Genomic DNA, 19,151 nt, shown 5'->3' with positions numbered 1-19,151 from the left:
AATCATATTTAAGAAAAAAACCCCAAACCCCACAACTGAACATTTGCCCTGATTGAGAGCAGGCTCAGCTGTAAAAGTTTGCTTTCTTCCCCTTCTTCCTCAAGTCAAACTCTGTACCAGTAAGTTATTTAAATTCTTTAACGAGTTGTTTCAGGAGCTGGGATTTGGACCAGCTGACCCTTACCTGCCCCTGTGCTTCTCACCAGTGCCTATCACTTTTTTTTTTTTTAGGGCTGGTGCATGGAGGAGGGAGGAGGTGATGGGCCTTTTCTCTAGGGGATCTCTTTTCTGTTCCCAGCATATCCTCATGGTTGTGGTACGGGCAAATGAATCCATCCCCGCCTCAGGGCTGGGTGCTTGGGCTCCTGCCTTTGCCGGGCATATTTACTGCTGGATTATGCTTCTCACTGAGTCCTCACCGTATTTTCTGGGGGCTGGTTGCCTGTGTGGTGCCATGTGTTTGTCCACGGGAAATAGGTAGACTGCCTGAATATGGTGGTTTCTGATTTGTCCTGTTCTCTTTGTTTGTTGGTTTTTTTTTTCCCCATTCCTTATTTGATCTTTTTTGGCGCTGTATTTGAATGCAGGATGGTTTGCTGTTGCTAGCAGTGGTAGGTATTATTTCCTATTTCAAGGTGTGTATCTTTCCTCTCGTGTGCGAAGTGCAGGAGGCTCATCAGAAGGAGACTGACAGGCACACAGACGTTGATTTCTGTGCTCTTTCTCTGCCTTATTTTACTGATAGAATGGATTTATTCCTCCTCTTCTGTCGTGTTGTAAACTTTTAAATTTCCTCTCCTTTTTTTTTTTTTTTTAAGTTTGCTTACTGGGGTCCTGGGCAAAGACAACAGCAAAATGTTAGAGCCTTAATTGCCTAATTGCACATACATAATTTTAAAGCCACCATCGTTCCTTCTGTAAATTAGCAGACTAGTTGGACCAGTGTGTGTTTACTGACATGAAATGCTTTACAGAGAGCGTCAAAGCAACGCAGCAGGCCTCCACATCTTTTATGGCTTGTTTGTAAATTTTTACTAGTACACTTGGTTCCCAGGGACGCCTCAATAATTTCCACTCACGATAACGGAGCCTTGTGCATGAGTGGAGGATAACCTCCTCCCCTCTTCACATAAAAGCTGACGAGTAAGCTAGTTTTTTGTGATTAGGGAGCATGTTTTAGGTACCTCGCAGAGCCCACGCTCCCTGCCTGTGCACGGTGGGACTGCAAGCAGCTCCTTTACCAAGCCTGGCCCTGCGGAGCGAGCGTGGCCCATGGACACTGTGCTGTGTTTTGGGGAAGGCTGTATTCGAGAGCTGCCAGCTCTCTTCTGTGCGAAGACACAAGGGCAGCAGTCAGTCTGTAGGAGTCCTGGCTATCCTCTGTGTTTTCGGGTCCGTCTGCTTGTGCTGGATTGGTTTGTCGAAAGCACAGCTGCTTTCTTAAGCGGAGCTGCTCTGGGGAAGGCGGGCTTTTTCCTGCCTCCGGTGCCGCAGTTCAGCTCCTGAGTGCTCACTGGGGACACAAGTGAACGGAGCTTCAGTGGCAGCAGATTTCTTGGATACTGCTGCTGGATCTCTGACAGCAGCAGAGGTCTGAATATCTCCATCTTTCTCTTCCTTTCTCCCCTTCCTGGCTCCTCTTTGTTCCCATCCCATTCCTCTTTGTGCCTACCTTCCTTTATTTCTCCTTTATCCCCTCTGTTCCTTGTAACACATACTCACATAGCCTCTTCTTCAGACACAAATTTTCAGCCCTCTGCAGTCCAAGCAAATGGTCTCCTCCAGGTTGGATACAGACATTGCAGGAGAGAGTGTCTCCTATCTCAATGGCTTTGCAGGAGCAATGCAAGGAGAGCCTGATGCTGTTCCTGCAGGCTCCTGCTAGATGGTGTTCGGTAGGGCTAGAGACCCTGGGGAATTGATACAAATCTCTAGTGAGCGTTGCAAATGGAGATTTTTTTTTCCCAGTGGCTTTTCCCGTGCCCAGAAGCAGAGTGAGTTGTTGCTGAAAGCAACAACAAGAGCATCTCTGCTGTCCCTCTACTAAATTTCAAATCCCTGCTCGAAAGTACGGAACCACTGAAGTTTTCCCAGCAAAGTGGTTGCATGACTTCGTTGATATGGGCAAATCTCTCTAATTGCTTTTTCAGGAACAGCCTAACTGTTTTACCTGATACTTTCAAGGAAGAAAACAATTTCAGCTTGACACGAGCTCCTGGAAGGGAAAACTTTCAGCCTGAATGAATAAAGCTTGTCAAAAGAACAAGGAGCTGAAAATAGGGGCTTGTAGTTGAATGTGTGGAGCAGCCAAAGCTGCTGTCAGTGCTGCTTATAATGCAGTTACTTGAAATACCTCTATACCAGCCCTTAACTGGGCTAGGACAGGGAATAACAAGCCTAACGGTGGATTTCAATGCCTCAGGTGTGTGTGATGCAGAGGAAATAAAATGGCTGAAATCGATGGAAGCTTTAAATTGCAGGCACAGTGCTTCGGTTTCCTGAGATCTGGCGGAAGGTGGCTGTGATTTCATGAGGTCTTATTTTTCCTGTTAGCCCTGCTCCACCTTGTCTCCTTGTCGCGTCGGTGGAATGTCTGGTATGAAGGGAAGCCCTTTTTCATCTTCTTAGTCACATCTTTGATCCGTTAAGTGCATTTTGCTACTTTCCTTTTTTCTCCTTCTATTCCTGATCCCTTGCTGTGCCTCCCTCTCTGCCTTTCCCTGTTCCTCCCAGTTTTCTTCCTCCACTTTCATCCCACAGAGAATGAGGTACGTATTGCCTAAAAGAATAAGGAAAAGCCACGAGTGGGATTGCCTTCTCTGCTGTATATGCCAATGCAGTAATGCCCTGATCTGCTTCTCCCAAAAATCCAATAAACAGCAAGAGCCCCAAATTTGTGGTCACATCTGAAAATGTACACGAAGAATATGTGCCATTATCAGTGCAAATGAGTTAAAACAGCTGTGACTTTCATAAAATCTCTCTATGGCCCCCTAAAGAGTCTGTAAAACTGCTTCTGTTCGTGTGTGTTTATGCATCTGGGTCTGCGTGGGTAGTGGTGGCTAGGGTTTAGGGCTCTCCGGGGAGATAAGGAGCAATGATGCCACATATACGCTGTGGGGAATGTCAAGACTAAAGAGGGAAGAAGGAGGGCTTGTCTTTCTTTCTTCCTTGCAAAACCTGTAGCTATGACTTGTATTTTATCTCCCTGCATTCACGGGTATTTTAAGCAAGTTAAAAATCCAGATGTATCTGGAATGTATTAGTTTTTCTTTTTTTTATTCAATTTTTTTACTCCACGATGGATTTCTCACTCCTGTTTTCTCCTTGGGATATCTCGTACACTTGGCCCTTGATGGTTGTCCTCAAGGAGGAATACGGGCTGAGCTAGGTTGAAACGATACTTCTGCACTATAAGATGTAGCTGGCTGGACAGATTATAAGGAAGTCATATTTAATTAGAAAAGGTAAGGATGGTCTCTAGAGACAAATTACGTCTCCTGCAAAAATTCTGCACTCTCAATAGGGGAGTCTGTCAAACTGGTTTGGAGTTAGATGTGCATCTACCAATGACCTAAAGCTTTGACATTCACTTAAAATAGCCCCTTCTAAGTTTAAAAATGTCTTGATTAGAGGTGTCTTACTGTTATCAATAATTAAGAATAAGTTAACAGCCTTGCTTTTATACTCATCCTTCTAATGCCTTCCTTTAGTATTAGGGTTTTGAAAGTGTTAGTTCAAAACACTGGTGGTTGCTGGGAGTTGGATCCGTTTCCTGAGAAGAATGTAAATGGGAGCAATGATCTTCTCACAACAGAGGGACCTGGACAAAACAAGCTCTCAAAATACCAAAGCTTGTTCTACTGCGTACTTACCGTGGTCTTTTAGATGTCCCCGATGGGGAGCATCCATCATACATCTTAATTGTTTGTTCGCTTCCCTTGAGAAAGCCTTCAAAGAGAACACAAGAGCGAGTTCACGTTTTATACCAAAGCTGAGTCAGCTACAGCGTGGGATAAATGTGTTGCCGATACTGGTTTGTGATATTGTGTTTTGCTCACACAGCCGTGGCAATGAACGGCAGCTGAGGAGCTGCCCTGCTCCTTTCTGTGAACTCTAGATGCCTCCAATGGTACAGGGAAATTAAAAAAGCTGCCTGCTTCTTAGAGAAGTTTGTTTTGATTAACACAGAGTCCATCTGGTACCAACAAAGTTTACATTCCTGTAAACTGCATGGTATTGAGTTTTACTAGGCCACCTACCCTGCTGTCTTCAATTATAAAACCTCTGAGTGCTGTGATGATGTAACTGATTGCAGGATGAGCCGTGCTTTTCAGGAAGCCGGAGCTGCCAAATATCTGTCTTGGCCTCCGCTCGAACCGTGTGAGAGAAGTCCCTGCATTATTAAGCATTTCTTGGATTTATTGTTTGTTGTGATTCTGGTTGCTTCAGGGAGTATTCCTGAAAGGCGTTTAAAAGATAGCAAGTAGGCAATTACATGCTGGTTTGCTTTGTGGGAAAGTTGGCACAAAGCAGAGGTGGAACCTCTGCCCAAATGGGCTCTTTTCACACTTGTTTAGCAAACCTGGAGATCTGGATTTCCTCCTCTAATTTTATCATTTCATTATGAAAATCTGGGAGACCCACGCCTTGAAATGTTCGCCTACTCTGGAGGTAGCATTTTGCTGCGCGGAGCTGCCATCAGTAGTTCCTACATATGTCCCATGTCTGCTCTCACGTGGGAATGAATGCATGTGTGTGTGTTTTGGCACAGGGAGCCACATTATGCTCGTTGGGGTGGAGCAGGTGATAGGGAGTGGTTCCCATGAACAGTGGGACGTTTGGCAGCCTGGTGTGGTTGGCAAATGCATGGAAATCTGACCTGTAAATGACTTTATACAAGACAGCTGTTTAAAATGGGTATAAAACAGTTTGACTGTTGTAATACTAATTTCTTTGATTGTCCTAGCTAAAGACAAAATAAAGAGCTTTGGCTGATCTTAAGGTTGTCTGCGCGAAGTTCAACATAACTTAAGATGTTTTTGCAAGCTGCAATTTTACATGTAAAATGCTGCTGCAATTTTACATGCTGTGTGTCACTGACATTTAGCAAACTTGCTCATCCAGGTCCCATTCGCAGTTCATTTGATTTTAATACATAAACTGTGTATTGTTCTTCACCTGTACCAGACATGAGATGTTTTACCTTTCCTGAAACAAGTAGGAGCCTCAATAAGGTAGTCTGGAAAACCACATGGTTCTTGTAAAGCTTTGATGCATTGAGCATAACCCATACGTTTATGCCACTCCTACAGGTTGATCTGATGGGCAGACAGCTGGATTACCAAGCAATGAACCACGTTATCTTTCGTGGTTTCCAGATAGACTTCAGGACAGCAGCTTTCTCAAAATGGAAAAGCTTTGCTTCTTAATTGAACTATTGCAAAAAGAAACATTTCTTAACTGAAGCTGCAAAGTAGCAAAAGCATTTGGAGGAAGGATCAGAAAATTCAGGGCTCTCTGAACTCTCTTGCTTCACGCATTTCCAGTTACCCATTGCTTTCATTCTGGTTCCTTTTTGCTTGCTGCCTATCTGCTCTTCAGCACATTGGTGTCAACGCAGGGGTTTCTTTTTTCCTGGAGATGTTACTGCTCCACAACATAAACTGTAAGGGGCCTGTCAGGATTTTCTGAAATGCTTTCAAAAGGGCTGCTCTGCAGGGGCCAGAGCTACCCTGCAATTAGGTGGAGCACTTCAAATTAACTTTGACTTGCAGATAAACTCGTGCCTTGAAACTGTGTTTGGTAGCTTGCATGGTGTTATGCTTGCTGCAAGGAAGGTGCGAGATGTGGGCAGCATTTTAGTTACTCATAGGCAGACAAAAATAGTCAAAGTCAAGATGTTTAAAGAGTAAGTGTTCCTGCACTGTACTGCCAAGGACGAAAGAGCAGCTACTGCCTTCCGTTTACCTTCATTTTCTGGCTTTAATTTTCTCCTCAGGGCAGGCTTGAGAGGGAACAGAGAGATGGTAATGATGAGCGTTCCTCTATGGTGGTCTCCAGACCTAAACCAGTGTTTGCAAGGCCCTGAAGCAGAGACGCGCTTTCCTGAGCCTCAGCAGCCTAAAATGCAGTTTACCCTTCTCCCTGAAGGGCTGCCTTCACAAACAGCCTGTTGTCCCTAGCAGTTGTTCCAGCTGCAACATCTTCCATGCAAACTTGACCTGTTAAAAGCCAGATCCCCGCCAGGCATGGCAAAGCAGCGGGGTCTGCATGTCGCACCCTCCCCACAGGTGCTGCCCCCCGAGCTTGTAGCTTGCCTGACTGTGGGTGGCTGTTCTGGAGAGTGGCAAACATGTGGCTCGGAGATGACGGCCGCCTCATGAGTTTTAGGTCACTGGTGCAAGGTGATGCAGTTTCTCAAGGATGAAGTTGGCAGACTTCACGACACCGATAAAAGTGCGCCTCTGTCTCTAATTGAAGTCTTGGAGAAGAAGCTGAACTGTTCTGGCTGATCTTTTCCCAGAATAATTCTACCTAAAGCAAATATTTGTAATGGAATACTTCTGCCCAAAGTATTGCAGTTAGTTAAAACGACAAGCGAGTGAAAACAGGTTCTTGAAAAGAGTCAGGCGGTGTAATTAATGGAGGGCTCTCCTCCCTCCACCCATAAAAATATAAACAAAATGCAACCCAACACTTCTGTTCCCGCTGCAAATCACGAGGGGGTTGAGTTTCATAAAAGGTTCCAGTAGGGAACAAAAGACTGGGGTTTGATCCAAATGCTATTAAAGTCACCGAGAGTCTTTCCCTTTGGCTCTAGTGGGCTTTGGAGCAGGGCCATGGTGAACACTTGAAGGCCAACCTGACCTTTCATGGAGAGAGAAAGCTGAAGGCTTAGTTTCATCTCACTTGTACTTGCTGGAGCCTGATTAAAATCAGTGGGAGCTCAAAAAACTTTGCACTTTGCGGAGTTCAGCCCTTGAAGACTAGTCTAACATTTAAGTCAGATTTGGTGCTTAAATGTCAACATTTGTAAATAAGTAGACACTGAAGAGTGAAAGTCATCTGGCTTGCTTTACAACGTATGGTTTGGTTCCTAAGTTTTAGGCACAACACTTAGGGAAAGTTTTCTGAAGAGCAGTTATTTTGTAGAGAGCACCCAGATGTACTTCTTTCTCGTTAAATGCTGACTCTGTTTCTTGCTGGCTTTGCCCCTGGTGCTTTTGTCTGCAGTGTAATCTTTTCTCCATCTTGCCATGGTGACCAGGCTTGCAAACTTCCTACTATAGAAAATTTGAACAAAAAGCCAGATATTAAAGACCCTTGGCAGCATTAGGAAGTGCTGCAATCTTGTTTTTTCGAAGACTTGAAGGGTGGAAGCAATCAGATGATAGACTGTCTTGAGGAATTTGGAGAGGAAATAAGATGCATTTTATATGCTGGATGTTCACGGGAGAAATGTGTGATGCTTTCATGCTTGGAAAGGTAACTTGTGTGCAGGTGTTGTGATTCATGCTGCAGTTTTTGTAAATCATTTAAATAGGCTATCCTGATACTGATTGTATGTTATACGGAGGAATCTGCAAATGTTTTCCTTCTGAATTTATTTTGTTTACTTGATATTTATAACTTCTTAAAATTATTTGTCATTTTTTCAATAGTTTTCTAGCTCCTACATGCTTAAAATATTCCTGTTGTCTCTTCTGTATTTCTTTTTATTTCTCATTGCTTTATTACAATGACAAAGCCTCTGTAAGGTTCAATAGAAATGGAATTATCATTGAATTAATGTCATAGGTATGGCACCGCTTGTTATATTAAGAAAGCTCCTTAGAATTTGGCAAGTGCTTCTACTCTATATTAAAATAAATGTGTAGTTTTGGCTCCAGATACAGTTTAATTTTACTCATTGAGAAACAGGAAGGTTTTTATGAATGCTCCTACAACAATAAGCCACCTGTGTGTTTGTCTTTGTGCAGTTAATTATCATAACACCTTCTCAGCAGACTTGTAATGAAACTTAAGCGTGCAGAATACACTTAAAAAAAATATGCTTAAAATAAGTTCAGTTCTGCTAGACAGTTACTCCCATCTCTAGAGACTGAGCAGAGAGCTGGGAACGAGGAGGTTTTGCATTTTAATCATGGCCTAAAATTGAATTGTTCTGTTTGGGTGACCTTTTAAAAACGTGTCTCAGTGTAGTCTTCTGGAAGTCTAAAGACAGCAATCTTAGTGAGACACACGTGGGGGTTTTCCGAGGATTAAGGAGTTAATTGATGATTTAAAAAAAACCAAAACAAAACAGATTTTGATGGGGAAACTGCAATGTATTATAGTGTGCATTATTTGAAGTGGTCTCGATATTTTACTTAAGTCATGTGGAAAGAGCTTTGAAGAGTAAGAGTGATGTCATTATTACTGCATGTTTAGGGTGGTTAAAACAATGTACAGCTGTTTTTCCAGTTTGAAAAAGGAGTTATTGTTTCAAAGTATTTAAAAAAATATTTGTTTCCTTATATTTCAGCTACCTGACTGCAAATAACAACCAGAATTTCTTGTATACTGCAAGGCCTTTTTTGAAGAGAGCTGCTTTAGTGATAAGCTACGTAAGTACGAATAGACTTGACCATGTATTTCTGTTTTATGTGATGAGAATGAACATTGCGTGGTGGTATCCCAAAAGACTCGGAAAGCTTAGATGGTAGATCTTAATACAAAGTTAGTCTTGGAAAATAGTCTAGAAAACTTCAGCTGGGCAGAGACAAGAATATTGCTGTGTTTTCAGTTCAAATGTTCTTTTAACTTATAGTGGTTGCCCTTACGACCATGTAATTGTCTGCAAGTATTTCCTGCCCTAAATACAGGGGGACTGACTGGCGCTGGGCTGACTTTTCAGTGGCATGCTGTTAGTTTCAGTGCAGGGCTTGTAAGAGTCACAAGAAAAGCTCTGCCTGCAAATACCTGCTGCTTGGCGCACTCCAAGCAGGACTTGACATGTTGCAGGGGAGAGAACAAGCACCTCCACGGGGGTGTGCTGGGTGTGCAGCTCCCTGTGCTGCTCTAGGAGCCGGATCCCCTTGCTTGTCCCTTGACAAGTGGTTCCCAGAAAGGTAGAGGAGCGCCAGCCTGCAGAATTCCTTCCAGGGATTAGGATTACACAGCATGAGAAACACCGATGGAGCCTGTCCTTAGACCTACGCCAGCATGAGTGAACGATAATAGCTTTTAAGACATCAGCCATGTTTTTCCCCTCTGTATTTAGGTAGAGGTCAATAGCAAAACTCTGCAGTCTGAGCTGCAGCAGGGTGACTGATTTGTCCTTCAAAATGCTGCCTTTGTCATGGGTAGCTGTCAGTAATGAACACATGAAAGGGGACACACACGACGTAACGTGCTGTCTGTGCTGAGGGCTGGCATGTTTGTCACCCTGCATGGGGTGGCAAAATTGAATTTTGCCTAAACCGCTGAGCTGACTCACTTCTAGGCACAGAGCAGAGCATGGAGAGCTATCACAACAAAATATTGCTGGAGGCCTTAGTTCTTCTTACTAGTGCATTGCTAACTGAGATGTTCTTCTTTGAAGGTGATTCTTGTGTTGTATTTCCGCCTCTGGATAATGGGAGGATCCATGCCGATGTTTTCGGAGCAGGACAATCCAGCTTCATTCTCGCCGTATTTGCTGACGAGGTACAATGCCACTAATCAAACAGAAGTTTTCAAAAGTGTAGTCTTGACATTATTTTTTCCCTGCACTAAAATGTTTTACAGATGGCAAATGAGAAGACTTGTTTTGTTGTCTTAACTTAATTACTCCTCCTTATTGCTCTGTCTAGGATATAAAGCAACCAGCATTATTTGAACCCCAAAGCACTCTCCGGGCCCTGTAGAGTTATATTACAGATGCTTTCTTACTGAAAAATGTGGGCTTATGTTTATGCAAAGCCCAAAGAATATAGTTTAATTGCCTGAGCACGTGTCCTGGTTTCGGCTGGGATAGACCAGAAAGCGCAGTGACTGAAGCCTAATACTAAACCTTAAAACTGGCTGCTCCTGAGGTATGGGATGCAAGCATTCACAGTTTCGGCTTCAGCTGAAGTTTGTATAAAAAGGGGATGACCGTGTCTGTTGGTGGAATATCAGCAGCTGATCAGTGAAGGTGGAAGGCAGGACCCCGGTGGCACAGCGTACTGCACAGCTCTGGCTAAGCATAGGATGGGCTGCCATGGATTAATTAAAAACAACGAACCTGAAATTTGTGTTAACAGATTTTTGTTATTTTATGACTATTTTTTTTTTAAAGATACATAAATGCTTAGATTTTGTAAAAATGTTTTTTTTTTTTCCTTGCCTGGGACCTGGTGGGTGGTTAGGTGGGCTGATAGCACATCCCTCTGGCTCTGCGGGGCCAGACAAGCAAGGCAGTGGCAGTTGTGACTTAGCTCTTGCCTCCAGACCTAACCAGACCAGTGCTCTGAGAAGGTGGTAGGAAGTTGATTTCCTCTTAAGACAGGGCCATGCGCGTAACTGTTTGGTCTGGTCAGCTACTGAACTGGGGAAAGACACTTTGGAGGCTTCTGGAAGAATTTCCTGATGTCTCAAATGAAAATGGGAACAGTCCTCGTCTCTCTGTGTCAGTTTCTGGCCTTGCTGCCTCCTCATTCCAACAGTGGAATTGCAGCTGAGACACAGGTTAAGATCAAGCAATCCTTATTCAACATCTGCTGCAGAATCGGACTGGATCTCATTTGGGAGACCTTTATGATAATGTGACAACAGCTCCTATTACCATCAAGGCTAAAAGTGCTTCCAAGAAGCACATTGTCTGATTTGGAAAGCTCTGATCTGTTCGCAGCATTTCTGGCAGAGTCATTAATGCCAGACTCTGTGCGGCACAGTGTGAAGGATTTGCTGCTGTCTCTTTTTGATATGTTTATGCTGAGATGGGGGTCATCAAGTCATAAATGATCCTGGCCTGACTCCAATTATGTATTCTGTGCTGCAAATGTCTTTCGTGTGTTTGTCTCTTTACATCTTGTAATGACAGGGGAAGGTTTTTTTAAACCCAAAAGCTAAGTCATTCTTGGGGTATGAAACAGTGACTATTTTTACCACCGGCATTTGTGGATTTTACTAACAGCCTTATGAAAGACAAGTGAGAGTGCTGCTGGCTGAGGTCCTCCCTGGTCCCAGCAGCAGCCCTGGCTTCACCTGCAGTCCAGCAACACCTACCTGCTCCAAACCTAATTAAGGAAACCCTTGCCAGTAAAAACCAGTATTATTGTTCTGGAGGGATTCTAAAACCCTGTAGTTATCCCAGCTCTTCCACTTGTGTTGAGCATGATCTTAATCCTCACTTCAGACAATTTACTCAGAAGCCTGTACCTTCCATCCAGAAAACCCATCCTTTCGGCAAGCCCGGATGCGAGCTGTTATGTGGCTTTCTAATATGCAGAGTTAAATTTAGCTGGTCAGTTCCTTCCCTGCTGATCTAGCACCCAACCTCCCATGGCTGATGCTCAGGCACGGGTCCTGAGAACAGAAGCTGAAAAGTAGGTTTGTTGCTGAATCCTGGTCAGGGTCCAGTCAGGAGACAGGACTGGAGGCAAGGCTGTGACGTTGGCCCAAAGTCCATCCAGGAGAAAGGGTGAGAGGCAGGAGTAAGGACAAGCAAGAACATGTGTCTGTGGGGGTCCATTCAGGAGACAAGCTACCTACAGCACAGGTCCAAGATCCATCTGGGAGACAGGGCTGATCTGAAATGGGGCTCCTAGAGCAATGGGCATTAGGTGTGGGGCCAGGTGAGGCTCATCAGGGCCCTGACAGTGTGTTGCTGCAGTTCAGTACCTGCCACTTTCCCTGTCGTGGATCTTGTTGCTGACCTTCTGTGATAGTCCCTGTCCTCACTGTCTGGGCATTGTATGATCTAGAAAGAAGCTGCGTCCTGAGCTTCTGTTGACCTTAACCCTAGTCTCCCGACATGAGCCTTCATCTTAGATGTGATGCACCTGCAGAATATGTCTATAAATTCTTCTCTGCAATTCTTGTTTCTCTGAACTCAAACCTTAAGCTGACCACTACCTTGAACTTGCACCCAAACAACCTGAAAGAGGCTAAAACCCAGCTATCCTGATCCCGTGCACCACCCTGAGTCTGCAGGATCCACCTGCCAGCATGTTAGGCTTGCTTAGCAACACCTTTCCTGAACCCAGACCCTAACCCTTCACTTCAAAATAGTCAGTGACCCACCAACTGCCTCAAAGCTAGCTATAGGCCCAGCTGCACTGCTAGCAGTAGCCTTCATGTTAGACCTGTGGGGTCCACCTGCAAACAAGAAATCGGAGATGAGAGCTGGTTTTTTTAATTGTTGTATCTTGCCAGTCTCACGGAGCTGTGGGAAGACTAATTAGTCAACGTGGGTGATACCTTAGGGTAAGTTTCTGGACAGCAAGGGTGGCAAATTTTTGCCGAATGGGTGAGTGGTCAATCCTGCAAGGTAGACAGAGAGCCGGTGACTGTCTCTGAACTGATAGCCCATGATGCACCCACTGACCACAGCCCTTTTTCTTCCTCACCTCCTCTTTCAGACTCAAACTATAACTCTCACCTCAGACTTTATCTTACCATGGTCAGACCTGAAGCTATTGCTGCAGAACTGACATTGTGTCAGTCATCATGAGTGCAGGACTGGGATGTCAGATGGAACCAGCAAGGTTGAGTGGCATTGGCCTAGTTTCCAGGAAGATCTGTGTGTCTGGCCAGCGGGAAGGCTAGGATGAGGTGCAGGGCTGGCGCTCAACTTAGGTGCAAGGAAGAGGGAGGCTGAAGAGATAAGATTGTTTTTAAAGACTGGTATTTCCACGGGGTGGAAATAAGAAGTGGTGTTAGCTGAGTAAATTGCTTGAGGGTGGATTTGGAGGTGATACAACTTGCTGGCCCTGGTGTTAGGGGTTACATTAGATTAGGGCCTACGACATCAAGGCTCAAGGATATTCAACATCCAAGTAGGTGCTGGTGTGTGTGGTTGCTTGCCCAACTGGTGGATGTCCAGTCGCATGGGAGAGTTTGTTGTTGTGGCCCAGCCTCAGAGAAGCTGCTAAGCCGTGTGTGTTCCTCAGCTGTGGACACCTACAGCAGCAGTATATGAAGAGTTGGTATGAGAAGCTTTTAACGAGGTTTTGAAGGCAGTAATTAGGTCACAGCACTGATTTTAAAGCCAGGATGTTATTTACAATTTGGGTTGAGTTGGGAGGAAGGGAGTGGAAGAGCTAAGTTTGGTGTCAAAACCAGAAGCCCCATGAAACTAAAAGAAGGGCCAGTGTTGGGTGGTGATCTTGAAGTGGTTACTAACACCTTAACTATGGCTGAAGCAAGGGTTAGCGCTCAGGCAGCGGGCAAATTGTTTTGTAACTGTCTGAAGATCATGCAGGGTACAAATGGGAGTTTCTGTTTGCAAGCAGTCATCTTTATTTGCACTGAGCTGGAAATGTGGTTATTGTGCATGTCTCGCCAGGGTAAATGTTACGGTTTTCAATGGAGTTGAAAGTTATTGTAAGACTTGGCCAACTCTGTGGGGCTAGGAGGAAGGCTGATGACAACAAGTGGAATAAAAAAGAAAAACAGTAATTTGGAAATGTGTGGCAGTCTTTGTGAAATGCATAAAGTTAGATCTGGAGTTGAGGTCTTGGCTGACATAGGATGAACCCAAAGGGGTATTGTTAACTCTCTGTCATGGTTTAACCCTAGCCACCAACTAAGCACCACGCAGCCGCTCGCTCGCTCCCCCCCAGTGGGTTCGGGAAGAGAATCAGAAAAAAGGTAAAACTCGTGGGTTGAGATAAAGACAATTTAATAGGACAGAAAAGGAAGAAAATAATAATGATGATAATAGAATATACAAAACAAGTGATGCACAATGCAATTACTCGCCACCTGCTGACCGATGCCCAGCCAGTTCCTGAGCAGCGGCCGTGCCCCCGCTGCCAACTCCCCCCAGTTTATATACTGAGCATGACGTCACATAGTATGGAATATCCCTTTAGCCAGTGTGGGTCAGCTGTCCTGGCCATGTTCCCTCCCAGCCTCTTGCACACCGCCAGCCTCCTCGCTGGCAGGGCAGTATAAGAAGCTGAAAAGTCCTTGACTAGTGTAAGCACTGCTCAGCAACAACTAAAACATCGGTGTGTTATCAACATTATTCTCATCCTAAATCCAAAACATAGTACTATACTAGCTACTAGGAAGAAAATTAACTCTATCCCAGCCAAAACCAGGATACTCTCGCAAGGTTTCTGTGTCAGCTGGTGAGCTGTACAGGTGCGGTTTGTCCCGAGGCTGGCAACGGTTATTGGAGTGTTGCTAAGATCAGGGGTAGGTGTAAGTTATGGGTTTGAAAAAGTACTGAGTAATGAGGTCAGATTTTGTCAGCCCTTATGATGCTTGTAGTGTAAATTAGATGACTGAGGGTGCGAGAGAGGTCTATGCATCCATGATTGTGTATAAGAGGGAGCATATAGAAATAAAGGTGTATCAAATGAATCTAAGAGGAGACAGGTTCAAAGCAAGCCAAGGAGGTGGCTTGCAACAGGTAGTTGAGCTGGGGAGCTCCTTCCTGCAGGATGCTGTGGGTGTGCTGAAAGTTTATGCAGGCTCAAAGAGAGATTTGCCAAGTTAAAAAAAGAAATCCAGGCTACTAAACATGCAGAAACCACATCCAACTCGGGGACATCATGCTAGCTAGAAACTGGAAAAAAATTATCATGTTCTTATATGCTTTGCTTGGCCTTAATTTTTGGTCACTGCTGGAGAGAGGATCCTCATCTGGACAGACATTTGATGTGGCCCAGTTTGGCCTTAGAACATGACTGTATGTTCTGTGTAACCTGTCTCCAATCTTGGACAACACAAATGTATAAATTAAAGTAGACAGATAATGTTTTAACTATTGGAAGACGGAATATGCTGAAATAGTGACAGTTTTTCAGTCTTTAAAAAAAACCCAATCGTCTGTTCAGTACGTTCACTAAATTACTGTCCTTAAAATTACAAGTGAATGGGGATGCAAATAAATGCTTTGGAAGTCAGAATATGAATGCTTCAGTCCCTGCAAGGTACTGGATTTTTCTGATATTCCCAAATACCTTAAAACTTACAGTGACATAAATGAAAGCACATTTCTATGTCCTTCAGTGTGTTGCTTGGCAAGGGTGATGTGAGAAGATGAAATCTGTCCATCATTCCCTTTCTCAGCGGAGGCAGAAATGAAGGTGTTGGGAATCCTGCTATTCGTAAGCCCTGCCATTAGAGCCTGTCCATACAGGCTGTTGTACGCTGCAGAAAGGACGTACCTTCTCCAGTGACCTACCTTAAAGAACACAGATTTCCAGTCATTGTGACTTGCCATCCCAAAATCTGCTATGGGTAAGCTGTTGCAATAGAAAAACCAATCCCAAACCTCTGTTAAAACATTATTGCTTGTATTAAATGAAAGCTGAGGAAGAATGCAATTAGAAAGGTTTTGAGAGCTACGCAGCTCTAGGTAAAGTGTACTGAAGTGCAGCTCGAGTGTTAGCAGGGCGTTGAGCGGTGGGCTGTCATGCTTCAGACGTTTTGTACAATGTTTCTTTCTTCTGCCATTCTTGAGGGGAAAGAAGTAGGAGGCCTCTGGGTAAACAGATTGTGTTACTAACACCGTGGTAAGACAAGGGAAAAGTCCATTGTACAGCATGTCTCAAGGTGTGTGAAACAGATTAAATCCTACCAGTAATTTCAAACTAAGAAAGTATGGTTTTTTAAACTATACCTTTGGGAGTCAAGTTATATTAATTTCTGCTGGCATTTGCCTCGTGACCTCCCTTGGCTGATCACTCTGGGCATGAAGCAGGCTTATTTGTGGTGTTACATTAAATAGTTAATGCATTTCTACTAAGACTGCCTTGAGATAACATTGTCCCGTGGTTGAACTGCTCTCTCTGTAAGCTGGCTTTCTGTATTTCTTTGCTGTTTCAATCGGGTAAGTGAGAATTCAGTGCCACAGAAAGCTGAAGAAATGCTTATACGTAAAAACTGGCACATACTCTTTTTCACACAGATTTGTAACTGTTTTCTGAGCAACGCACTTAATCATCCCAGTTGTAACTGCAAAGGGAATGAACTACTGAGAGGCACGCAGTGGACCTGTGCTGGAGAACTGGGTCCCTGTGCCAGCCAGTTCTGCCAAGGCAATAGAAGTCAAGTGCAGCAACTACTCTGGTATGGAATTTTCACTGAAATTAGGCTAGGAACTGGCATTAAAATAGACCCCTGTGACATATCAGTTCTTAATTAGCCAGGCTTGCACATCCTGAGTGGAAAAGTTCTGCCTGTTTTGTCAGTGCTTTCTATCATGTGCCCAAAGGTGCTTAACTTCAGCCCTACACGTAATCTCTGCAGGCACCCAGCATTCAGGGCTCACTTCTAGACAAAAGAGAGAACAGCGTCGGTAAGAATTGCTGTCATGCCCACCCAGGGGCCAGACAGTCCATACATTAAGTGTAAAATGTATTCTTTATTCCAGGGGAGCGGGGGGTCGGGGGGAAGCCAGTCTGGAAGATGGTGCTACAAAACAAAGGCCATCCTACAATAACAGGTTCCCAGAGGAACCTGCTTTCCCAGAGCCGTGTGAAAGATTTCAGCATCTCTCTCACTTGAAGTTTTCTTGGTTTAATGAACAAACCCAGGTAGGTAGTGCTGCTCTGGAAATTAGCTTGATAGGCATTTTTAATGGATCATGGTGCTTGCTGCAAGCCCTGGTTACACAACAAGCCTTGCCTGCCAAAAGCCTGCATATGGAGTGGAGGGGGTGCAGCCAAAGCAGAGGCCATTGACTCCTATAGGCAATGCATTTTGCTTTTCAAAATACTTCCACGCAGGAGGGCTAGACCATGGCCAGTCTCTGAGGCAAAGCAGCGTGCCCAGGACATCCCTTTGGCTCCCGCCGGCGTGGAGTAGGTAACGCTCTGGGGTACAATGGACCGTTTCCAGAAACATTATCACAGCGGGTTTATGAGGTCTGTTTTTTAATTTCCTGAGGATCAGCCACCAGTATCTCAGCGGCTGTCCAGAGGACCCTCCATCCCCTGCTGCCTCAGTGAGCCTCTGCTGAAGCAGTTGCCCACTGGTGGCTGGGGGGTTTTTGGCTGCGTGACTTCTGGCACGTGCTGCTGTCGGTGGCGAGCTGAGGATCACATTTGATCACAAGACACGCTCTCACCCACAGCACGTGGGGGTTTGCGGAGGGAAAACAGTATGAGATCAATCCCAGGTTTTCCAGCATTGAGACTCTGACAGCAGGCTCGGGTTTCACTGGAAATTCACAGGCTCTTTGAAAAGTCTTTACTCTTCAAGAATTTGATATTTTTCAGATTCTTAGCCACAGAGTTGAAACAACTGAGAGCGAGCCATTCACCAGATCAAAGCTCTTCAGGCTGTGAAGCTATAGCGGACAACATAGTTTGCCTTTCCTCCTGTGCCCCAGGTGCACACAAACCCACCTTCCAGAAAAGTTACCTTGCTATTCATCAAGCTGCAGCTGCCTTGTTTATCTGTATCTTTGTCTTTCCTACTCCTGTCCTCTACTGACTGGCAGCTCTTTTCCCCTAGATGCAAAAGTTTTGGTGAAAGGGAATACACAGGCACTTTTTCCAATTACAAGTATTTTCTGTCTAGCTGATACTTGCATTTGGATGTTAAATTGGAATTAGCCTGTCTGTTGCTTGTTTGCGTAGTCTTACTCCACCATCGCCGAATGTGCTGGATAGACAGAGGATGATTTTTCTTCTACGGCTATGAAAAGAAAATGTTTAGGCTGACAATATACAGAGCAGGAAAATAAATTCATGTGGGAAGGTATGACTGGACTGGCAGTTCCCCAGGGGAAGTGCAAATACATACAATTTTAAGACAATATCCTTAAATACCACCACCTGGTTATAATTGCAGCCACGTGTGTCCTAGGAGGACATTATTGTGAAGTGGCTCATCAAACACACTTGGTTTTAGGACTTTGTAGAGGATGAAGAGAGCCTTGAGCTGAAATCAGTCAGCTGTTAATGCACGTGAGAAGCTCTTTTCCCTAATAAAGGCGCTCTTCCCACCGTTACAGTGAACCAAAATCTCTCCGAGTCCCTGGCAGTGTGGAGGTTGTCTTCTCAGAAGAGCATTAACAAGGTCTGTGACTTCTGAAAGGGCAATGACTATCTTCCTGCTTCTGTTTCAGATCCCGTCGTTCTTAGTACATCCCCTTCTTTTCCCAAATACCAGTTAAGTGTGCTGTTACCACCTGTCTTCTAGATAGGTCCATTTTTTTTCCAACCAGGAGAATATTTTGCCTTTGCCTTGCTAAAATCCCCAGCGCAGGAAAATCTTCCACGTGCAGGAAGGTAGATACCCTGCTGGATCTTTGGGGGTAAGGTGGTTTGTCAGGAATGGGATGGGTTATCCCAGAACTGGGTAGGTGGTAGGCTGCACCACTGTATGCACCTAGAAAGAATAGGGTCACTGGCCCCTACTTTTCCATGCAGCTTTGGTGGAGCGTGGCATGAGTCTTGTGATCACTCATGTAGCACAGTTTTAGAAAGATCTATAATCTCAGTCCCTGGGAGCTGGGGAAAAAGCTTAAAATGCTCCAAAATCAGAAAGCAAATGAAACTCCTCATAAATTTGTATAAATCTTGTATTTTTTTTAGCTAGTCTTACAATCCTCATGTGCTCTGATTGCCTGGGTTTGGCAGAGCTGAGACTAGGGCTTTTCCAAGCTCATTAGTCTCTATTACAGCAAAGGGTAACAGGCAATCCCCCAAGTATTTTTCTGTCGTATTGTTTATGGCTTTAAGTAGCACCCTTTACTTTCATTTTTGTAGCAGAAGCAATCAGTTTAGGTAGTTGTTTTCTGCAACAGGTTCTAGATATGAGTCATCCTGTATTTATCTCAAACAATGCACACAACAGTGCATTTAAACTAAAAAATTTGAAACTAAACAAACTGGATTGCTATGACAACACCTGCTACCTACAGGAGGAGCTGTGTTTTTCTGAACATGCCAGAGATGCTGAGAAGTGAAAAAAACCACTTGATACCTGCTGAAACTTGGATTTCCATGTTCGGTTTGCAA

At 44.4% G+C, this 19,151-nt stretch overlaps 1 protein-coding gene across 2 annotated transcripts in view; it reads left to right on the top strand.

Moving 5' to 3' along the window:
- Window positions 1-19,151, top strand: part of TMTC1 (transmembrane and tetratricopeptide repeat containing 1) — a 136,060-nt gene that overhangs the window by 35,211 nt on the left and 81,698 nt on the right. The window contains exons 5-6 of one of the 2 annotated variants that reach the window (XM_009332902.1): window positions 8,528-8,609; window positions 9,587-9,690. The exons of the other annotated variant lie outside the window; for it this stretch is intronic. Of the exons in view, the coding sequence (XP_009331177.1) occupies window positions 8,528-8,609; window positions 9,587-9,690 (186 nt within the window). The remainder of the gene's footprint in view (window positions 1-8,527; window positions 8,610-9,586; window positions 9,691-19,151) is intronic. 2 annotated transcript variants of the gene reach the window in all.

This window comes from Pygoscelis adeliae, unplaced genomic scaffold (assembly GCF_000699105.1).
Source record: "Pygoscelis adeliae isolate BGI_AS28 unplaced genomic scaffold, ASM69910v1 Scaffold38, whole genome shotgun sequence".
Lineage (NCBI taxonomy): Eukaryota > Metazoa > Chordata > Aves > Sphenisciformes > Spheniscidae > Pygoscelis > Pygoscelis adeliae.
This window is presented reverse-complemented; position numbering and strand designations above follow the sequence as displayed.